We start from the raw sequence: 20,365 nt of genomic DNA, 5'->3' as shown, positions 1-20,365 counted from the left end.
TGTGTCAGCACGTAATATTAACTGACTCAAACACATACAGTACATACACCCACCTGTATCCCAAAAATAAACAAAAGCTGTTACACTTCAGCTGTCAGATAGTGAACATGTTGCTGCACAGGTTGATGAATTGTACAAAATATTGTGGAGGATATTTCTGTGTGTGTTTGCGTGTGTGAGAGAGAGAGAGAGAGAGAGAGAGAGAGAGAGAGAGAGAGAGAGAGAGAGAGAGGGAAGACAGTGGTTCACAGAGCAAGTATGTGTGTATTGGCCATAGAGAAGTGTTCCCAGTGAGAGAGTGAAGAGGTATCCACCACACACTGCCTGGGGCCCTCTGGAAGAGAGACTAAACAAGACCTTCCCATTGGGACGCACACACACAGCCTGCAGCTGCAAATGACCTACTACCCACCTCACACACACACACACACACACACACACACACACACAGACACACACTCATTCATGCACATACACACTGAGACAAAGCCTTTTTGATGATATAATTTGTTCATTTCAAAAGAAAAAAAATAAAGTCAATTATCACACGCGGGCCAAATAATGTACACTCTCAAATAATGTTTCACAATTAGATCAAAGTCTTCCTCTTTTCTTTTTATTTTCCTTTTGCTTTTATCATCTTCTCATCCCAAAAGCAACATGGTGGCATGAGCAGCCTGGAAACTGACACACCAAACAACTCTCAACTGCTTTTTCAACCGTAAATATATGAAGTAGATTTCAATGTAAGTGAACATACTGTACATCCAGAAGGGGAATGATTTTTTTCCCCCTTTGATTGTATATAAACTCCTGTACCAAACGCCTACATGTGTTCTCATGTTCAGTTTTTAAATCTACAGCAATTGTTCCCACACTTTTTTTTAAACCATGGCATCCCATTTACACACAACATCCTTTAGGCTGAGAATGTCATAGTAAATATCTATTACAACCATTTATTTTAGGTCTATTTGCTGTGTTATAAAAAGGGAACAACAAAAACTGGAATCGTCATATCCCTGGCCAGTTTTTATGGCACCCTGGGGTCCCGCAGCAGCTACTTTGGGAACAACTGATATAAAGTGCTATGTTTAGAGTCACAGTACTCAAATTGGATTACTTTTACAGGATGAATCCTCTGATGCAATTGAATTTGACGTGTGTGTAAATCCAGAAGTGGTTTGTACAAGATAAATGATATCTGTACACCAAAACAGTTAATTTACTACAACTGTACAAGTGTTAAAATCAACACTTCCTGTGTGTCCAGTCAACACGTATTAACACCACAAACTTTGATGTGTTTTCCCTTGAATCCCTCCTCTTAGCCCAAAAGTGAAATGTCATAATGCATGCTCCTGCTTACGCACTTGTGTGAATTATGTATCTGGCAGATTTGCACTGGATGCAAATTACACACGCCACTGGTAATTACGATAACGACAGGACCTCCCAAAAGAAAATCCATTTTAAATAGAGCTTAATATGGAATGTGAAGAACATGTCCTACACCAATGACATCCAGAAACAATGATAAAAACCATGTACTATGACCTTTTACCTACAGTGTGTGTTTAACAAAAATGCTCCAAAGCCATTGTAGACTGTCGTTCTCATTCATCAGTGTCTTGTGAAACAATAGCTTGTGTGCTTTCCTAGAGGAAGCCTGAGGATGAACATATCTTCTTCATATCGTTCTCTGACTGACAAATAAAGGCTCCCTGCCAAGAGAAACTCAATGAGACCACAATCAATACGCTGCTACGAGGTGTGTGCGCATACACACACGCAAATGCACACTACACAGATAGGGGATGATGTACGATTACCTGGAGCACATAACAATCAGCTGATGCTCATATGGTATGCACACACACACATACACTCATGTACTGCGCTTATACACACACATGCAGACGTGCACACAGAAAGACACTTAATATGCAAATATTTTTTTTTTTACAACAGGGACAGCACTCCATTGTTCATCGGGACGAACGGGGGCAGGGGGGCAGATAGATAGATAAATAGGTCTCTAGATATCTAGGTTGGACCTCAATTGATGAGATTTCACACACGGCAGCAGCAGTGCTGTTAGGACAGGGAATACCACCACAAAATAATGTTTTCTCTCCCTCTGATCAATTTTTAATTTGGCCTGTGCAGCCGAGCCCTTGGCGGGCCTGGCCCCGGTAATTATGGTGGGTTATTGACAGCTGCCTTCCCGCGGGATGCTATTTAAAAGAGGTTTAACCCCAGAGCAAGTCCAGGCCCCACACCCGCCTTTGAAGGTGTCAAGTGCATTGATCTGAGCTGCAGGATGTGCTGGGACCTTCCCACCTGGAGGTGTGTATATACCTGTGTGTGTGTGTGTGTGTGTGTGTGTGTGTGTGCATGTTGCTTGCAGGGCTGCTATTACAAGGCCATGGCAAGGCGGTGCATCTTTTGACCCTTACACAGACACACACATGAACACAAACACACAAGCTGTCCTCTGGCTAAACCTGACTGGGTGGATAGAATGATACCTGTCTGGCCTCTGTAGCCACCTGATGCCCCAAGATAGGCTGTACACGCACTGTACATACAATGTTATCACTGGGCTACACACACACACACACACACATACAAACAGGTTAACTCACAGCTCGGGGGGAATTAGAGGAACTAATGAGAAAGGAGGAGGAGGAAGAACTGTGATTGGAGAGTGAGAGTGAGAGAGAGAGAGAGAGAGATGATAGAGATCCTCACAGCAAACAGGGCCATGACACAACACAGGCAGATGCCAGAGTGTGCAGCCGGTGTTAAAGAGGACGTCATCCAGCTAAAAAAGAAAAAAAAAAAAAAAGGGTGGGCAGCATGACAGAAATTAAAAAAGGATTTCTGTGTTTGAGTTTGTCTGCTTCGCTGCCCCCTTTCAGCCTCCCATTGAAATTCTGGGCAGATACAAACCCCTAGGCTTTTGACACACTTTTGAAAACACCACACCCCCTCTTTCTTTCCAGTGGGTCTCCAGTGTCAAGCCTGACTCACTATCGAGAGAGTGAGAGGGAGGTAGAGAGAGAGAGACAGAAAGAGAGAGAGTAAGGGGGGGGGGGGCATTACAGGGGGTGTAGATCTGTTTGTGTATTTGCAACTTCCAAATTTAATTAAAATTAATTAAAGTCGATCTTGAGGACAGTATATACATTTCATGGTTTGTGTAGTTGGGTGCACAACTACATGCAGTCAACAAGTTGGAGAGTTGTTAGACTTAATGTGGATGAATTAATTTTCTTCTGAAATTCACAGGAAATGAGATTAAATTAATAAACAATTAAATCAAGCTGAAGACGTTTGACCATGTACCCCAGATGAATGCAAAGCGTTTTGGAAGAGATTTTTTTCTTGTAGCAGCCGATAACTAGGGTTGCCTACAAAACTGACAGATAGCTATGACAGGGGAAGTCAAGGGAAAAAGGTTAAGAAGTGATGTGAAGTAAAAGGGGGAAAGAAAAGCACTAGAAAATTTTGGCTTCTAGCTTCTCAACTATGTTATGTCAGGGCCAGATAAGTGCCGTAGGAGAGTTAAGGCCTCACAGCAGTATCTATGTGTTTTCTTACAATTTGGACACAAAACTTAGACAAGTTGAAAGTCCAACTCTGAACTCCAACAGCCACTATAACTAATGATCCCACCTTTCAATATTGCCTCCTTCCTCAATTATTCTGACTGTAACCTCACAATCTACACTCTCTCTCTTTCCCATCCCCCATCCGCTCCAAACCCCATGGCGCCCACCCTCCACCTCCACCATTTCAGTCTCAGGATGCAGAGCAGTGACAGGGCCAGAAGGTAATGATACAGCTGCCATGATGCAACAAGCAGACCTGTCGACTGTCAGGAATTGAAATCATGAAGGAATAAGCTGTCATTAAGAGGCCCTCTCCCAGTAGTGGAGCTGTCAGACGCCTGCCTTCTGCCTACTCTCTCACTCTCACTCTCTCTCTCTCTCTCTCTCACTCTCTCTCTACTCCCATCTCTCTTCTGCCAGTCCCACCCCATTTGCAGTCACTCCCTCGTCCTCTCATTTCTCTCTTCCTCTTTCAATCCTCTCTGTACCTCTCTCCTTCTTTCTTTTCTTCTTCTGTCCTCTTCCAACCAATCATAACCCTTCTCTCTCTCTGCACCCCATCACCATCTCCACTCCCCATCTCAGATTCCTCTATTCTACCTCTTTTCCCTACTCTCTGGTTGTTGCTGGAGCATCCTCTTCTCACCTGTCATTTTACCTCAAGGCTATGGGAATAGCACCACTTCCATGTGTGCACACATACACACACACACACACAGACATAACTGTACACTGTGTCACTGTACACACTGTTCCAAATGCCACATGCATACCCTCTGCCTCATGTGATGCATTTGTGTCTATATCTGTGTGTGTGTATGTTTTTGCTGTGTGTACACATCTGTGCATGCAATTTTAGACTTAACTTAACGTATATATTTTGCCTGCTTATTAATGTGTCATCATCATATAGCAGCATGACAAATATTGTGATATATGTGTAGATAGGAGCATGGCGGGTATGGGAGGCAGAGACAGGCGATGGGGTGTAACTGGTGTGTAAGAGACAGGCTGCCCAAAATTCACCCGGTGATTGTGTGTGTGTGTGTGTGTGTGTGTGTGTGTGTGTGTGTGTGTGTGTGTGTGTGTGTGTGTGTGTGTGTGTGTGTGTGTTTTATGAAGGACCTGATTAACTCATGCAATCAGCTATTTTTCTCACTGGAGGCTGACTTGAAGGTCCAAGAAACATGGCAAAGAATTTCAGAGTGGTGCTTAGACACTCTGCAATATATTTGCTTGCACAAGAACACCACAGTAGTACTGATCTCTCTCTCTCTCTCTCTCTCTCTCTCTCTCTCACTCTGTGTGTTTGTGTGTATCCACGTGTGTATTTGTGCTCGCTCATGTGATTACAAGACACAAGCTCCCCCCATATTTGCAGAATGCACTCCATTTGACCCTTTGCTGCAGGCTTTGAATTTCCAATCAACTTCCCATGAGTCACTTCATATGAGCTGCACTTGAGGCAACAGATTCTTTGCCATGAAACATTTTTGGAAAAATGAAGCCCAACTTAAACATAATAAAAAGTATTTTCAAAATGTTAACATTTAACCCAACACTGAAGTTAACAAAATTTGTAAATCAAAAATGTTGAGTAAATAGCATTGTGCTATTGAGTTGTCAAATACCCACTGTAATATAGCCAAAACAACAATGCCTATAGAAATATGATTGTGCTAGTGTATACTGTTGAATACATGTTGGCTTACCATTTCAAGTTTCATTGTTTTATAGTGCTAGTCACCTTTTGAGCATACTGCAACCCTAAGTATTCAATAAAAATACCACACGAATAACTATAATGAGTACTGCTGATGAGTATGCAGTGTCTCTCTAATTTTGATTATCGTCCTGGTGATTGCACTGATTAGCTCAACCATGACTGAGGAAACCAGCTAACTCTTGCTGGCCAATGCCTCATTGCCCAGCCAAGGGCTGTTTGTGCTGGCACTGTAACAATGGCTATTCTTTAGGATAGTCTCTTTACAACCTTGCTTGATTATGGGATTCTGCTCTGTGTAACGCTGCTAATCATGGATTTTGCTGTGTCACTGAGCTGTCGTCTCTCTCAGCTGTCATCCATTTGTGAGTTATTGATCAAACATGCTGCATGCCTGTAAATTAAGGCAAAATGTATATCTATTACAAAAAACAGCTGCGCTGAATAGCTCAGCGTCTTCCCTTAGACTGTATAGTGGCTGTAACTCTTGTGCATGCAGAAATACATCCACATACATTTCATGGTATGACATATTAAACCACAAACATGCCCCTAATAGATGCAGACAGCATGAATTGACTGTGCCTGTCTTTCCAGTGCACACACAGAGTACAGGGCCTGTGTGTGGTAAATGCCTGGATGATGATTTGTCAGGGTGTAAGAACACGATTTCTTGTTTACTATGATGAATGAGCAACACTTGCACTACAAACACCGTGTTCTCTATATCGAAGCTGTCACTTTGGCTTTCTGCAGCACAACCCTGCCTTCTCCAACTGTAATACCAGCCAGGGTAAGTGTAATTCAAAGTCTCAGGGCAGCCGAATCATCCGTTAGCACACACATGGACACACAGGCACGCAACCCAAACCTCTCCTGTTGTTGTACACAGCAGGAGAGGGCTTTACACAGCAGTGAAAGTCTTTATGGCATTCAGATGGACGAAACGAGGGGGAGAGGGAGAGCAGGATCTCCCCTAAGTCAATTTGAACAGCAGGACGATGAAATTACACAGGTAGTCGTGGCGGGGCTGACAAATGAGCACAGAAGATGGGAATGAAAATAATAAGACAGTCGGAGCCACCTTTTGCTTGCTGACACACAGGTGTGTACACTCGTGTGTGATAATATGGTAGGAGGTAAGGAAAAATTAATCTATATTTTACATTGCGTTGTGTCTTCTTCTCTCTCAGCTCATTCACCCATGAATACACAGGACTACATAGGAATCATGCATCATAAAAATGGATAAATGTTTTCTTGTAATGATCATGTTGAGGTATATGCTTCATTTCACGATCAAGACAATATAGGCCTTAATTCTGGATTGAGGACAGTGATCGTATCATTCGAGAGTATGGGTCTATGTTTGCACCTATGAATGAATTTCTGCTTGTTGTTATTTGCCTGTGTGATTATGCGATGCTGTGGAGTGCAGAAATTATTCGGCATCATACTATTTCTCATATGATCCTGGGACAAAGTTGCCTCTCTGCTCCACACTCGTGTATATTGTACAATGACATTAAACTGAGTTGGGTCGATACAGTCAGTCCAGACTCTAAGCTATGAAAACATACAGCAACAACAAATTACCCATGATCACATTCAAACCTGTAGTCAAATACAAGAAAACAAAATATCATGACACTCTACCTTTGGCTGTGCCACAACACCCTCCGCAGCCCCAAATACTCAAGCCTGCCCTTCAGATAAACGGTGTGTGTTGCCCATGTCACGCCAATTTCCCATCAGGCTCACCACTGTGGTAGTGGTGGTCCTGACGACCACACGATCAGCACACTGCATTCATTTTTCACTCAAAAAACTCTACATACCAAAGATGTATCACAGTTTAAACTCAAAAGAAAGGAAAAGGGAGAGGAAATAGGTACAAGAAAGATACTCGCTACACAATAAATCCTCTTCTAACATCTAATGTGTCCTAAGTGCACTCAGTCCACCTGTCCCTCTTAGTGAAACATGAAAACAGGACATCTTAAATCAAACATCAGAAAATCAGTTCAACATCCAACATAATAGCTTTCAATTCTTTTGTTGTGCCCCCTACCTCCATAGCTCTGGTAATAAAGGGGATCTGTGTCCCTGAGTCCAGGTCCTGGTTGATGATGAGTCTACGGGCCCACTGACCGGCCCGCACGACGCCACTGCCCTGGATCAGCACCAGCAGCTTGGATGGGTTGGACAAAGCATCTGGGCTCAGGTAGATAAAGCTGGTGGGTTCATCTTCTGTAGCATCAACCTAAACGTTTAGAAGAATACAGGTTACATGTGTCTCTGACATACATTGCTATTGGAGCCAAAATCTCTTATAGGATATAAGATAAAATATAAAATATCCTCTTATAAGATAAAGGATAAAATGTGTATTCCCCCATGAAGTTCATTTATTTTTTATTTGTTTAAAATGTTTGAATATAATTTCATAGAATTTTGGGACATTTGTATTTTCCATGCAACAGCAGCAAATGCAAAAGATCATCAAATTGTAAAGCTTTGTTTTCTGTTGTTTCAAAGAATCACCTGGTAATGACTATGATGAGAAAATGATGGAAAATGTTAGAAATGCTCTGAGGTAACATGCACAAGTTTAAAGGCAGAGTCTGCAATGGTCAAGAAACTAGCGAGAGTAGTTAATTTTTGAAAGTATCCAACCAAAAATATCAGACAGCCCTGCAGTCTACAGTAAGTGGGTTAATGTGAAAGTGTTTTTCCACATCCAAGATGACTCTCTCGTTAAAAAACCCTCTGACCATCTGACCCGATGCCAGCAATTATAAAACAACACTGATATAATAGTAGAATGATTGAAAGTCTTATATTGTGAAAACTGACTGGATTCTCATTGCTGTTTGCTTGACTGACTTCCTGCCCATCTTATCTCCCCTGTACTGCTTGACACGTTCGGGCTGCAGCTTCTGTCAAAAACAGACCTGCCGTGTATCTTTAGCGGAGTGGAGCGCCGAGCTGCTTCTGGGACTAACAAATAAACTTCCGTCTAACAGTCTAATAAATAACTGTTAAATGCCACAACCGTAAAAAACACAAGCAAAACAATTGACACAAACATAATGTTAGCCCAAAGTTACTGTTAACTGGGCTCAGAGGCTGTGCTTTGTGTCGTCAGTGGCAGTCAGTGGCAGCTTGCTCTCATTCTTCGGCTCCGTGGGTGTGTGCTTAATGCTGCTAACTCAAGACAGTTTGTCACTGAGCCGTAATTTGGCCTTACTCTCTCTGCCATTCTTGTGCGACTAGCTTGCTAACTTAAGCCTTGTGGAAGACTGTGATCATTCACAATGTGCGTGTGTGCAGGTAGGCAGGTACTTAGGCAGACAGACAGATCGGCCATCCAGTCATGTCACTCAGTCCAAATGAAATGACTGGATAAGTTTATCACAGTCCTGTGACAGACACCAGATTTTTTGGGGGCTAAATCTTTGATTTAATGATTGCTGACTGTTACGAGAATTTCAACCAACATAACAAAAAGTGTTTCTAAAATAAGTCGCAGACTCTGCCTGTAAGGAAAAAGTTCATCTTCATCAGTGCAATCATTTTTAATAATCATAATTAGAAAAACAGCCTTTGTGTGATTAAAACTGAACAGAAAGTAATACAGATAGGAAAAGAGGCTAAGCGAGTGTTTATGTGTGTGCATGCGCTTCGTCCACATCCCATGTGTCTTTACATCCCTCCCAAGTATGCCTGGAAGAATCTCTAAGGAGACAACACTGTCCATAAAAGCCATGGGTGGCAGCTGCAAGAACTTAATCCAAGCAGACAAAGGGAGCCGAGTGGGGGAGAAAATCTTACCCTTTATTCTCTTGTGCTCCCCCATTCCCTCTCCCTATACTTGGCTGTGGTTAATCTTCTTAAAATCTGCGGTCACAAGTTCAATGCCACGCAGGTGGACAGACCCACCACTAACACACAAACACACACACACACGCCATATACACGCAGGCTGGTGGGCAGCAGAAAAGCAGAACAGAGCAATTTTCCAGAGGAATAATGAGATAAATAGGCCAGGAAGATAAACCAGTAAAAGTGTATGGGGGCTAATGAAAGGCGCTGAGTCCCCGGCTAGGTGATTTATGGACACTGTTAGCGCTGGAGCTAACTCTGCTATGTTTCTAAACACCAGCGCTGCCTAACATCCCCATAAACGCAGCCTGAAAAATGATCACAACTTTTCTAAACAGAAAAAGAACAGGGATGGTGGAGTAAAGGGGAGCAAAAAGACACAAACATGCTTCCAACAACAAATAAAAGGGATCAAGAGTGTGCTCTGAGCCTGGATGAGCTGGGCAAAGAATAACTCCATGATGGCAGAGTAGAAAGTCCCCTTCAGCGCAAATGAATGCAAAACAGATTAAGCATCAGCATGCTGCGCCTCTGCGCCTTTGAAATGACACGTCACAATACAGTTAATTTGTTGAGGAGACACTTTTGCACAAAGGATGTGGGCAGAGGAGGGGGTAAAAGAAAGAGAGGGAGTAAGAGAGAAACTGAGTGAGATAGAAAAAGAAAGACAAAGACTAGTAGAGAATGGGGAGAGCTGACTCCTCACAATCCCCTTTTCTTTATTTTTTTAAACAGGACACTCAATATCATAATCACACTCTGAAGCCTAAGCATTTACGTCAATTTTCATATTTAATACTCCCTTTAATCTTCAAGGGCATAAATCAAAGAGGAAAATGCCTCTTTTCACTCTGGGTACTTACTGGCAGGATTGCTTTAGTCATGTTGCACCTTTTCTTCAACAGCTCATAAACATACTGAGTGATGATCTGGAGAGAAAAAAAAGACACAGAACACACACACAGTCAAACATTACATTGATAATACAGCCTAATGCAATAAATATTTTCAAATTGCTGTTGATATAATCCATTCAATGAAAGCTAACTAAACTCTGTGTGTATGTGTGAACAAGTAACAGCAACCACTGTCATGCTTGCAAACAGAATAAAAAAATACTATTCAAAACCCTCGTTTGCCCTCTGGTGCGTGTGTGTGTATGCGTGTGTACATGAGCTACTTGAAAGGGTCTGGATCGTACTGTGCGCAGTGTGTGTGTGAATCACAGTGCAGTTAGAGTGTTGAGGTTGTAAGTGCCAGGAGAGGAAATCTCCTGTACAAGCGAAGGGCTGATGTAAGTTATGTTTATCCCCGCAGCCACAGCACTAAAGAACCTTGTATACCGAATCATTCCAACCCCAGGCCAAGCCTTTCATGGTTCAGTGACATTAACAACTTTCTTTTCCATTTTCCTTATTTTTTTCACTTCTTTTCTTCTCCCCACATCCTGCTCAGCTGAGAACAGAGGGAAGATGCTTTGTGGAACAGATTTCAAGTTTTGATCAGTTGTGAGGGAAAAACAGAAGAGTGGTGATAACGGATGACAGGGCACACGACCTCTGGCAGTGAGCTGTGTTGCAGTCATTGTTGCTGTGATGATGTTTCACAAACACATGCAATGACAGACTCCCTATCCTGTACATGTCACGACAATACAATGATGGGCAGACGGACCACAGGGACAGCTGAGTAACATGCTGTCCAGCTCTGCTGTCAAGTCTCACACTTTGGTTAGCTTTTCAAGCATCAGCCTTACTAAATCATGAAAACAAAGGCCAGTGGTGGCGCCACAGCTACAAAGCAAAACCAACTGAATGACGCCAAACACAAAGCCCAAACACAGACAAGGATCAACCAGAGACTGTCAGTGTGGCATAATGCTCAGATCTCACTGAAGTGTTGTGTGTATAATTCAGCTTTTTCCAGAAACTGTAAAATGTACAAAAAATCTGCGGTCTACAAACTACAGAAATTCACAAGATGCTGGTGTGTTTTTGGAGCCAATCAATGAGTGTTTTTACATGGATATGAGTATCACAGCAATGATCAGGTAACAGTAACATACCAGTAGCACTCTGAAAGAAACTGAGATACTGTTACATTTATACACCTTATCCATGTGTCTTGCACCTTCCTATTACTTGCGCAGGAGCAACTTCCGCCAAGTAACAAGACAAAAACACAAACAATGGCATTTAAAGCGTCTCAATTGTGAAGCAATGAAGAAACAGTAGGTATAATTTGAAAATTGCCAGTTTGTGTGGTAAACATCACAGACACTGTCCAAACAGCAGGCAGTAACCAGCAATCGGGATACTAGTATTCATCGTGTATACAGTGAAATGAATGACCAGATTTCTGGGTTCCATGTAAATGCCATATCTTATATATGATCAAAACTGGGTTAAGCCTCGTAACCAGGATACTCATGTCCATGTTAACACAATAGTAAAGAACAGAGGTGTAGTACTACAGTTACATGACAATGACGCTGACAACACCCTGGTACTTCTAAAAGCAAGGAAGCAAGACTCAGTCAAACTAACATGACATGACTAACATTATTCCAAGTTCCTTAGAAAAGTGCACCACTGTCAAACATAAAGAGGACAGAAGATGTAATGGATTAGTACCAAAAAGTGGAGAAACTGATGGCATTTTTTGGGCCATGATCTGTTTAGCTTTTGCAGTTTCTGGCACACACAAAACAAATCATTTTCTTTAGACTATATTTTGAAATGTCAGCCACGGGACAATGAAATTATGCTTATCCCTAAATTATATGTTCCAAACTGCAAACACTTTTTAAATGGCATGAATTGGCATTTTCACACAGAAAAGAAAGGACAACAAAAGGCCATGTGCAACTTAAGAGTAAAAAAAGATGGGCTTTAGCTTGGAAATCAAATATGAATCCTCATGATAATCACAATATTGCTATGCTCTTTTATGCCTGAGAGAAACTCAATGCTAAGTTGATTTACTGCTTAAAGAACAACGTGCCAGAAAAACATCAGACACCAGACACATATTAGCCTTATGACAGCTAATCAAAGGCCAGCAGACGGACCAAATGACATGATCAATTCTACCATTTGACCCTGTGAAGGGGGGAAAAAAAGCTAGCGAAGCTAAAACACCCCCTCCTCACCTCAACCCTCCAAACCTCCAACAGCTAATTCACTAAAATGTCAGCAGGTCTGATGAAGACTAAAATGATTCCGGGCCTCAGTATGCTAGTGTTTAATGACATCAATAAGCCTCACAGGAAATTTCATTTGCACTACGTTATTTGTTCAGTGCCTCAGGTGGCTCAAGAACCATCTGATATAGAATAAGGAGAGAGACTGATGGGGAACAGGACAAGAGTGAAAAAGTGGAAAGAATGTAAGAGTTTCACTGTGTGAATGCATTTCCACTGATGAAAGTCTACTTTAGATCATAAATAATCTAATATCTAAGCTTGTACATAGGCTGTGTGGTGATCTGTGAGAAAAGAGGAAGAGTTGGAAAAAGGGACAGTACCAGCAGTCTCAAAAAATGAGACTCAGAATACAGGCATAAAACTCTCAAAAATGTCTCACGTACACACACAGCCAACCTCCTTCTGTGTGGGCCTCTGAGGACTATGTCTCAGCAGCTGATCGGTACAATAAGAAAAGCCTCTTTGTCACCTAATTACCAATGTGTTATTAGTGCTTTAATGAAATGCCTGCAGGAAGCAACGCTGAGTGCCTGCGTTGTCGACATTGGACGATAGGAGAAGAGTGGATTTGGCAAATAATATTAAGACACACAAAGAGAAGGGAAGGGAGGGAGTGAGAGAGAGAGACAGAGAGAGAAGGAGACAGAGATAAAAGCAACTTAAATCAATTCAGATCAATAGGCTTCATGACCATAAACATGCTTAGAATGTCATCGTCAACTGCAACAGTTATGTAATATAATTCAACCTGAAAAGAGATGGGTGAAACATTATCTGAAATGTCAATGGAAGCTTAGATTGTCTCCGTCTTTCAGTGAAAGTGTGGGCGAAGTCCCAGACTGCACAACTTCACCTCCAAAGACACACAACAATGGCCGTGAGTGACAGTTTACGAAATATGTATAACCAGTGTAACCCTCCTAGCCTTCACTAAGGTAAAAAGAGCAAAAAGGAGTAGAAATGTCTCAGTTGCCAATTGAACAACAGCGAGCGTTCTACATGGCCGTGAGAGGGATCGTGGGAGAGTCTGAAATAGACCTTCTGTGGCTGAGGTCACCTCTGTGTCTGTGGTTTGTTTGTGCAGAGGAAGCATTGTGGCGATGAAGCAAGAGGAGCGGGATCAGGGAGGAAGGAAGGGACTTAGAGGAAGGCTCAGTGGGAGGAAAGAAAGAAGACAAGAAGGGAGAGATGGAGAAGTAATCCCCAGGAGCCAGAGGTTCGTGCCAGCTCCCATTGCCGTGAACAGCTGAGAGGAGAAGGCACGATGGAAGGAGGGATGGGAACGGTACAGTACATGGCCTTGATAAAAGGCCTTAGAGTGGGTGGGCTGTGACATCAACTCCTTGCAAACCTCTGGTCATCCCCATAACAATCTCCTCATCACTCTCACTCACACACCGAGTCCAGGTTTTAATGAAGACCACTGTTGCTGCAAGTTGATATGTTTCTAAACTCCTTATTACAGACGGAGACCTCCCACATTATGTGTGCACGTGCATCAGATAATGTGTGTGTGCATGTGTGTGTGTGTGTGCGTGTGTGTTCTCGTACTGATTACAACAGTCATGCCTGGTTTGGCTGACCGCACCTAAGGCGATGAGGAAATGATCTGTTCAGGGTACACACTAAACTAACATGGGGAGGAAGAGAAGCAGGACAGGAAGTGGAGGAAAGATAGAGAGGGGGGAAAGACGAAGAGGTAAAGAACACGCGTAAGGGCAAAGAGAGCAAGACAAATATGAAAAGAAAAGAAGAATGAGATGTTGAAGGTTGAGATGCTCAGCGGCAATGGAGAAACTGGGTTATTACAGGGGAGAGAGAGAAATACATCAGCCCTCAGAGACATGATTTAAGACTCTTTAAGACCACTTTAATGTTGGTTGTAATTGAACTATACATCATATATATCCTATATACATAACAATGTATAAATGAAAATAAGCATGAAAACAAAACTCAGAGTTAAAAAGCTGTTTTAGGGCCTTGAGATGCTTCCAGTTTATATAATGCAATTGGAGACCATTCTAACACATATCGGTGTCCATGAAGCCACACTGGTTTATCTGAAAGAACTATCTCAGTGTCAGCCATGTGCACATACTGTATTTACTCGAGACAGCAGCATATACCGTTTACACACATATACAAGAAACACAGACACACACACCTCTTGTCTCTCTAGTCCAGAGCCCTCTCCAAAAGCCACTTAACCATAGAAACCACAGAGCAAGAAGACGTATCAAAGCTGTTTATATAATGACACTGAAAAAGCTGTCCCTTGGTGTATCACTAACTGCACCCAGGAAAGCATTCCCTCTTCTCCAGAGAATAGAGGAGAGGAAGAAAAAGAAAAAAGAAGAAAATCCCCGCGAACAATGCAGCACAACAACAGCGGCAACAACAGCAAAGCATACTCAAAAGGAGAGAGAGCCTGCGAAAATGAGAGAGAGCATGAGGCAATCGAAAGGTTGTTTATTTTAAGTCAGCCTTGTGTACCAACAGAAAGTGGTATTAAAATAGAGCCTATTGTTGTGAATTTGTGATCTGTCAGTCCACATGGGAAACAAAAAGAGAGAGCGAGACATAGAGAGAGAGGAGAGAGCGAGAGAGAAAGAGAGATACTGGTGTAATTCCCATGAGGTCTCTGTCATTCCTCTGTCAGAGGAGAGAGGGCTCTCTAGGGGAAGAGAAAGTTCTCAGACACAGACTGACAGACAGACTGTTTACACTTAGTATAGATATCCTTCTCTCTCACTCCTTCCCTGCCCTCCCTGCGCAGCTCATCCTAATGGCATCGTAATGACCTCCTCAGGTGTTGACTGAGAAGCCGGCAGAGGTCTAATTCAAAGTAAAGTACTGTATGCTACCGTGGGTGCCGGCGGTAGCGACAGATGCCAGCACTGTAACTACCAGCCCTCCTGCCTTTTCTCCAACACCCCCCTCAAACCCCCGCCCCCTGTTCAATTCCCTTCTCTTTCATCAAGTCTAATCCACCTCACCCACTCCCTGCAACCATTTTTGTCTGACTGTGTCTGCTTCCTCCTCCATGCTCTGAGCAGTTGCTGCAGCAGCAGTGGTTAAGTGTTTTGGGAATGGAGACGTGATGGCAGTCAGCGAATCCGGGAAGACAGCTGTCATTTATAGTCGGTCTTTAGAGAGATCTCATTAGCTACCCAACAAAATGGTCCACGACTGGCATGGGGCCTCCTGATGCTTTAAGTACAGTATGGAGGCCTCTCTCCGGGGCTCCCATTTGACGCAATGCTTCACAACTGCACCATGGCTTTTCAAGCTAATTCATGAGACCTCCACAACTTAAAAATATAATTCATTTGTTGTTGGTTAATGTTCTAATTTCAAGGGCTAAACAGTGTAGTACATTTCTGCTTGCTGTGGGAAAACACATAAACACAACTAACAGAATAAATGTATGAGACAGTTACGAAAATACATGCAAAGTGATTCAGTCGTAAAATATCTTGATATGCCATGATATTAGCAAATGAGTCACTATATCGACCTGTCATAACTTCCACTACTGCTGTGTTTTTTTTTTTTTTACTGAAATCCTGATTGGATGAAGGTGGTGCTGTCTTGACTATCTACCTGCCCTTTAAAGGCCCCGATATGATCTGAAACTGACATGGATGTAGACAGCATGCTTGACAAAGGATGCTGTTCTGTTTTTTGCTACACCAGGTGTCTGCTTAGGTAGACATGTTCACACGAGTGCAGTTGGCAGGCAAGTCCTTGTGTGGACTCCATTTGGACTGCAACTGCACAAAAACTACTGTGTTACTCTGGCAGATGACAAATCTGGGTTGCAGCGATGTGAGCATGAAAAGCACCGTGAGCTAACTCTTCCAAGCAATATCAGTTTGTCCAAGAACACAATCATCAACCAGCTTGCCAATGACTCTCCACAGGTCTTACACGGTGATCTGTATTAAATCTCAAATGTATGCAGATGATATTGTAATTTATGCACATGGTAGAGGTATAACACAACCATAAACTCAGTTTATGGTTGTGTTATACAATATAATATAAAATAATAAGCATGTCATAGTTCATTGCTCCCAAAAAAAAACCTTAAACCTTGACCAGCTAGTCGCCGCTATAACAACACCCAGCATCTATAATGTGGAAACAGAGGGAGACAGGAAGAGGGAAAAAAGATAACATAGAGGGAGCACAAGCAGAGTGTAAGAAACAGAGTGTGTGTGTGTGAGAGAGAGAGAGAGAGAGAGAGAGAGAGAGAGAGAGAGAGAGAGAGAGAGAGAGAGAGAGAGAGAGATGAAGAAACAGAGAGAGAGAGAGAGAGAGGAAGACGACTTTCTAATTCAGCCATCTGGCTAGCTTTACTTCATTATAATATTCTGACTGTGTGTGTATGTGCGTGTGTTTACAAATTTGTGAGTGCCTTCCATTCCACAGATGCGGGCAGAGCAGAGAAGAATCCTCATTTATTAACAGCTTAATAGAGCTCCATCTGGGCCAGACCCTATGCTTGTCTTCTATCAGAGAGATTCATCACTGAATCACAGGAATTAGAATACAACTGACACCTACACAGGCTGGGGTGACCCTGCTGCACTGAGCAACACTGCACACATAGCGTGCACTGTATTACAGCTGTAACACGGCCCTTACAATTACACTCAGAGCCAACGATGGAAAATGTCACTACACCGGTAGTCTGTGGGGTTTTCAGTCCTGGTTTGTGTAATATTTTACTCTGAATATGACAAGACAGAATGCAAAAGAAAGAAAAGAACACAATAAAGAATACATTAGACAACACAAATTGCGGTTAATGGGAATAACAGACAGTAAGATCCTCTAAGTCGGTGCTTAAACTCTTTATAGAGTGCATTCAGTACATAACAGGATATTTCAGGTGCATGCTTCTTATTTGTCCTACTTACCCAGAGAGACAACAATAGATGCCCTTTCTTATGCTATTGCCATACCTTCAGCATGCAGAGACATAAAAAGGCATCAGTAAGAAGGCAAACTCTGGGTAAAAGGGAAAAATGGCTACTTCCTCCAAATAACCTTGCTTTCCCTTGAAGGAATTTAGTTCAGATAGTTAATAATCAGGTGTTCCCTGCAGATATTAAAAAGGTTCTCATGCCAGAGCTTATTGTTCTGAGGAGCATCATTCTACAGCATGTTTGCACTGAGGCAATACAATGTACTCAAAAAGTTTATTCAAACACATGAATTTGTGTAATATACTTTTGTTTTATTGATCTTCTTTTCAATCATCTTTTCCTCTGCCTGCCTTATGCGCTTCCTCTTCAATTAGCGTTTCCCTCCATTTACCAGAATTATTTTGTACCAGAGAACAGTTCTGAGCTCACTCCATTTAGTCAATGGTTTTATGTTTGTTTTGGGGTTTGTTTGTTGTTGGGTTTGTTTTTGTTTTTTTTGGGGGGGGGGGGGGGGGGGGGGGGGGTGACTGTGTTGATGTGCTATAATAAGTTACAATGATTATATATTCATACCATCACAGTCACTCTGTTAGCTCACCTTTAACAGATGACTCTCTCTTGTCCCTCTTTTCTGTATCTCTCTCTCTAATGGTTGTAGTGGCAGGCACATTTTTGTGAGCTATAGTTTTCTTTTAAAATAAGATATCCATAGGATAATAACAGATAAATACAGAAAGTAAAAACTAAATAGTCATAGTAAACTATATAAGAACAATTTAAGTCAAAATTACAAGGCAGAAGTGACATAGTGAAAAAAACATTCAAAAAGCAAGGAATAGTAGTGAGAGAGGTACAACAGGTGCCCGAAAAACGACCGGAAAGTGAAAAAAAAAAAGCTTATGTCATTTCATCTCACTTTTCATTTAAGTTAATGATTCTTATTGCATTACCAATATAAGGGGACCTAAAAAAAATAGGCTGTAACTTAAAAATTTCTCTCAGGTGTTGAACTGTAGCACAGATACAAATCTGCTTTCCACTTAAATGTATGTAAAGTCCGAAAGTCCGGCACTGCTTCTCAAAAATAGCTTCTGCAAATCTCTCTATAGCATACCATAAATATGTGGGGAAAAGTTAGAATTATTCTTTATAGATGACAAATGGAAAGTGAAAAATTAGTCACTGCTCAACCCAAATTTTGTTCCCATCATTTTCTTTTGCTTGGAGGCCATCACACCACCATCCTCGTTCTCCTGCTTTTCTATGCGTCCCTCCATTCAGACGAGGCTGAAGTGCAAATTGGACATCTGGTGCTGTGATGTGTCTGACAATACAGCTGCCCCAGCCCCCACACACACGTGCACAGACACACAAGTGTGTACGCATGCATGCACGCCCACACACACGCAAACAGATAGAAAGAGTCCTCCACAACAAATACAGGACCATGACGATATAAAGAGACGAGGGAGGGAGAGATGGACAGAAGCAAAGCGAGGCAAGTTTATTTGTATAGCAGCTTTCAACAACAAGGAAATTTAAATTTCCTTACATAAGACATGAAGGCATTAAGAAAAAACTCCAGACAATGTAAAAGAGACAATATACAAAGGCACACATAAATATGATTTCAAAAGGATTTAAACAAAGTTAAATAGAAGATTAAATATAACAGTAGAATGAAAATTACAGCACAGCTACAGTGCAGTCCAAGATATGAATGGATAGTCACAAATTTAGCCCTGAGTTAGAGAGTTGGAGCAGACTTCAGAGAGTTTGTTCCAGTTATGTGGTCCATAAAAACTGAATGTTACTCTGGATTTTCCCAATGGTGGTGATTCGACATGCAGCAGTGCAGCACACTTTAACAGTTGGCAGTGGTCCACTAATATAAAACTGGGCACTTCTAATTGTTCTCTGCAAATATCATTTGACCCCATATGTACAACAATATGGTTGTTTTTGGGATGTGTATCAGTTGAGGAATTTTCTCTTTTATGTCACAGACCATAGCACCTGCAATGCAGTGTTTTAACTATTTTACCGCTTATGTTTCTAATAGCAGTGTCTTGCACTACTAGAATTGTTGAATTATCTTTTTTTTTGCCTTATGTCAGCTAGTAATCTTTATACTGTAATACTCCCATGCTGAAACTTGTCAGCAGCCATCTCCACTTCTGTCTCACAGAGATTTATTAATGGTTCAAATCAGTCTTCAAGTTGTAATGTTGTGGCATGTGACTGTTTGTGTCTGTTTATGCCCCCTTTTGGGTGTCTGACAGATGTCTGAGGTCGAAGTTGGATGAGCTGAATCCAGCTTAAAAGTCTTGCACGTACATTTAGGCTTGGGACCCAGATTATCCAAGGATGCACATGAACCCACTGGTTTTGATTCAGTAGATCCTGGGAAAGTTATAGAGTCATTTAGAGACAGCTGTCCATTAAACTATGGTTAACTCAACTGCAGAAGACACTGGCAGTGTCATGGAGTTCAGACTTCTGCAGCGTGAATATCCCAGTTTCGAGTGCAAATATTCTGTAGCAATTCATGATGAACAGAGAGGCATAGTTCAAGACACAATTCTGTCAGTATTTACAGTCATAGTTATAAATTATGCCAATGATTTAGTTGCAATAGAAAAGCTCCTAAAAGGTTTTATAGTTTGAAATAAAAAGTGGCAAAAACTGCTAAGCAGAGAGCGAGCAAGAAGACCGTCTGCACTGTTTTAAAGGCAGGGTCTGTAACAGAGAAACTAGCGAGAGTAGCTAGATTTTGAAAGTATCCAACCAAAAATATGACACGCCCTCCCTTCCAGGTCTCTCCACTAAGTCTCTCCCCTAAAACGAATGAATATGCAATGCCTGACTACTGCTGGAGGACAAGTCCATGACAGTGATGGGACCGGCAGCCATCCCCTGGGTTCTCATTCGTTTTGTACATAACCGCTGACTCACAATGCAAGCAAAATATCTGTCACAAATGTAACGTTACCTTTAG

At 42.0% G+C, this 20,365-nt stretch overlaps 1 protein-coding gene across 1 annotated transcript in view; it reads right to left on the bottom strand.

Moving 5' to 3' along the window:
- The window catches only part of arb2a (ARB2 cotranscriptional regulator A), a 152,515-nt gene that overhangs the window by 121,801 nt on the left and 10,349 nt on the right, over positions 1 to 20,365 (bottom strand). Inside the window, exons 5-6 of the mRNA XM_070833398.1 lie at positions 10,089 to 10,154; positions 7,412 to 7,603 (exon numbers count right to left, since the gene is read on the bottom strand). Coding sequence (XP_070689499.1) covers positions 7,412 to 7,603; positions 10,089 to 10,154 — 258 coding nt within the window. The remainder of the gene's footprint in view (positions 1 to 7,411; positions 7,604 to 10,088; positions 10,155 to 20,365) is intronic.

Source organism: Pempheris klunzingeri, chromosome 7 (genome assembly GCF_042242105.1).
Source record: "Pempheris klunzingeri isolate RE-2024b chromosome 7, fPemKlu1.hap1, whole genome shotgun sequence".
NCBI lineage: Eukaryota > Metazoa > Chordata > Actinopteri > Acropomatiformes > Pempheridae > Pempheris > Pempheris klunzingeri.
This window is presented reverse-complemented; position numbering and strand designations above follow the sequence as displayed.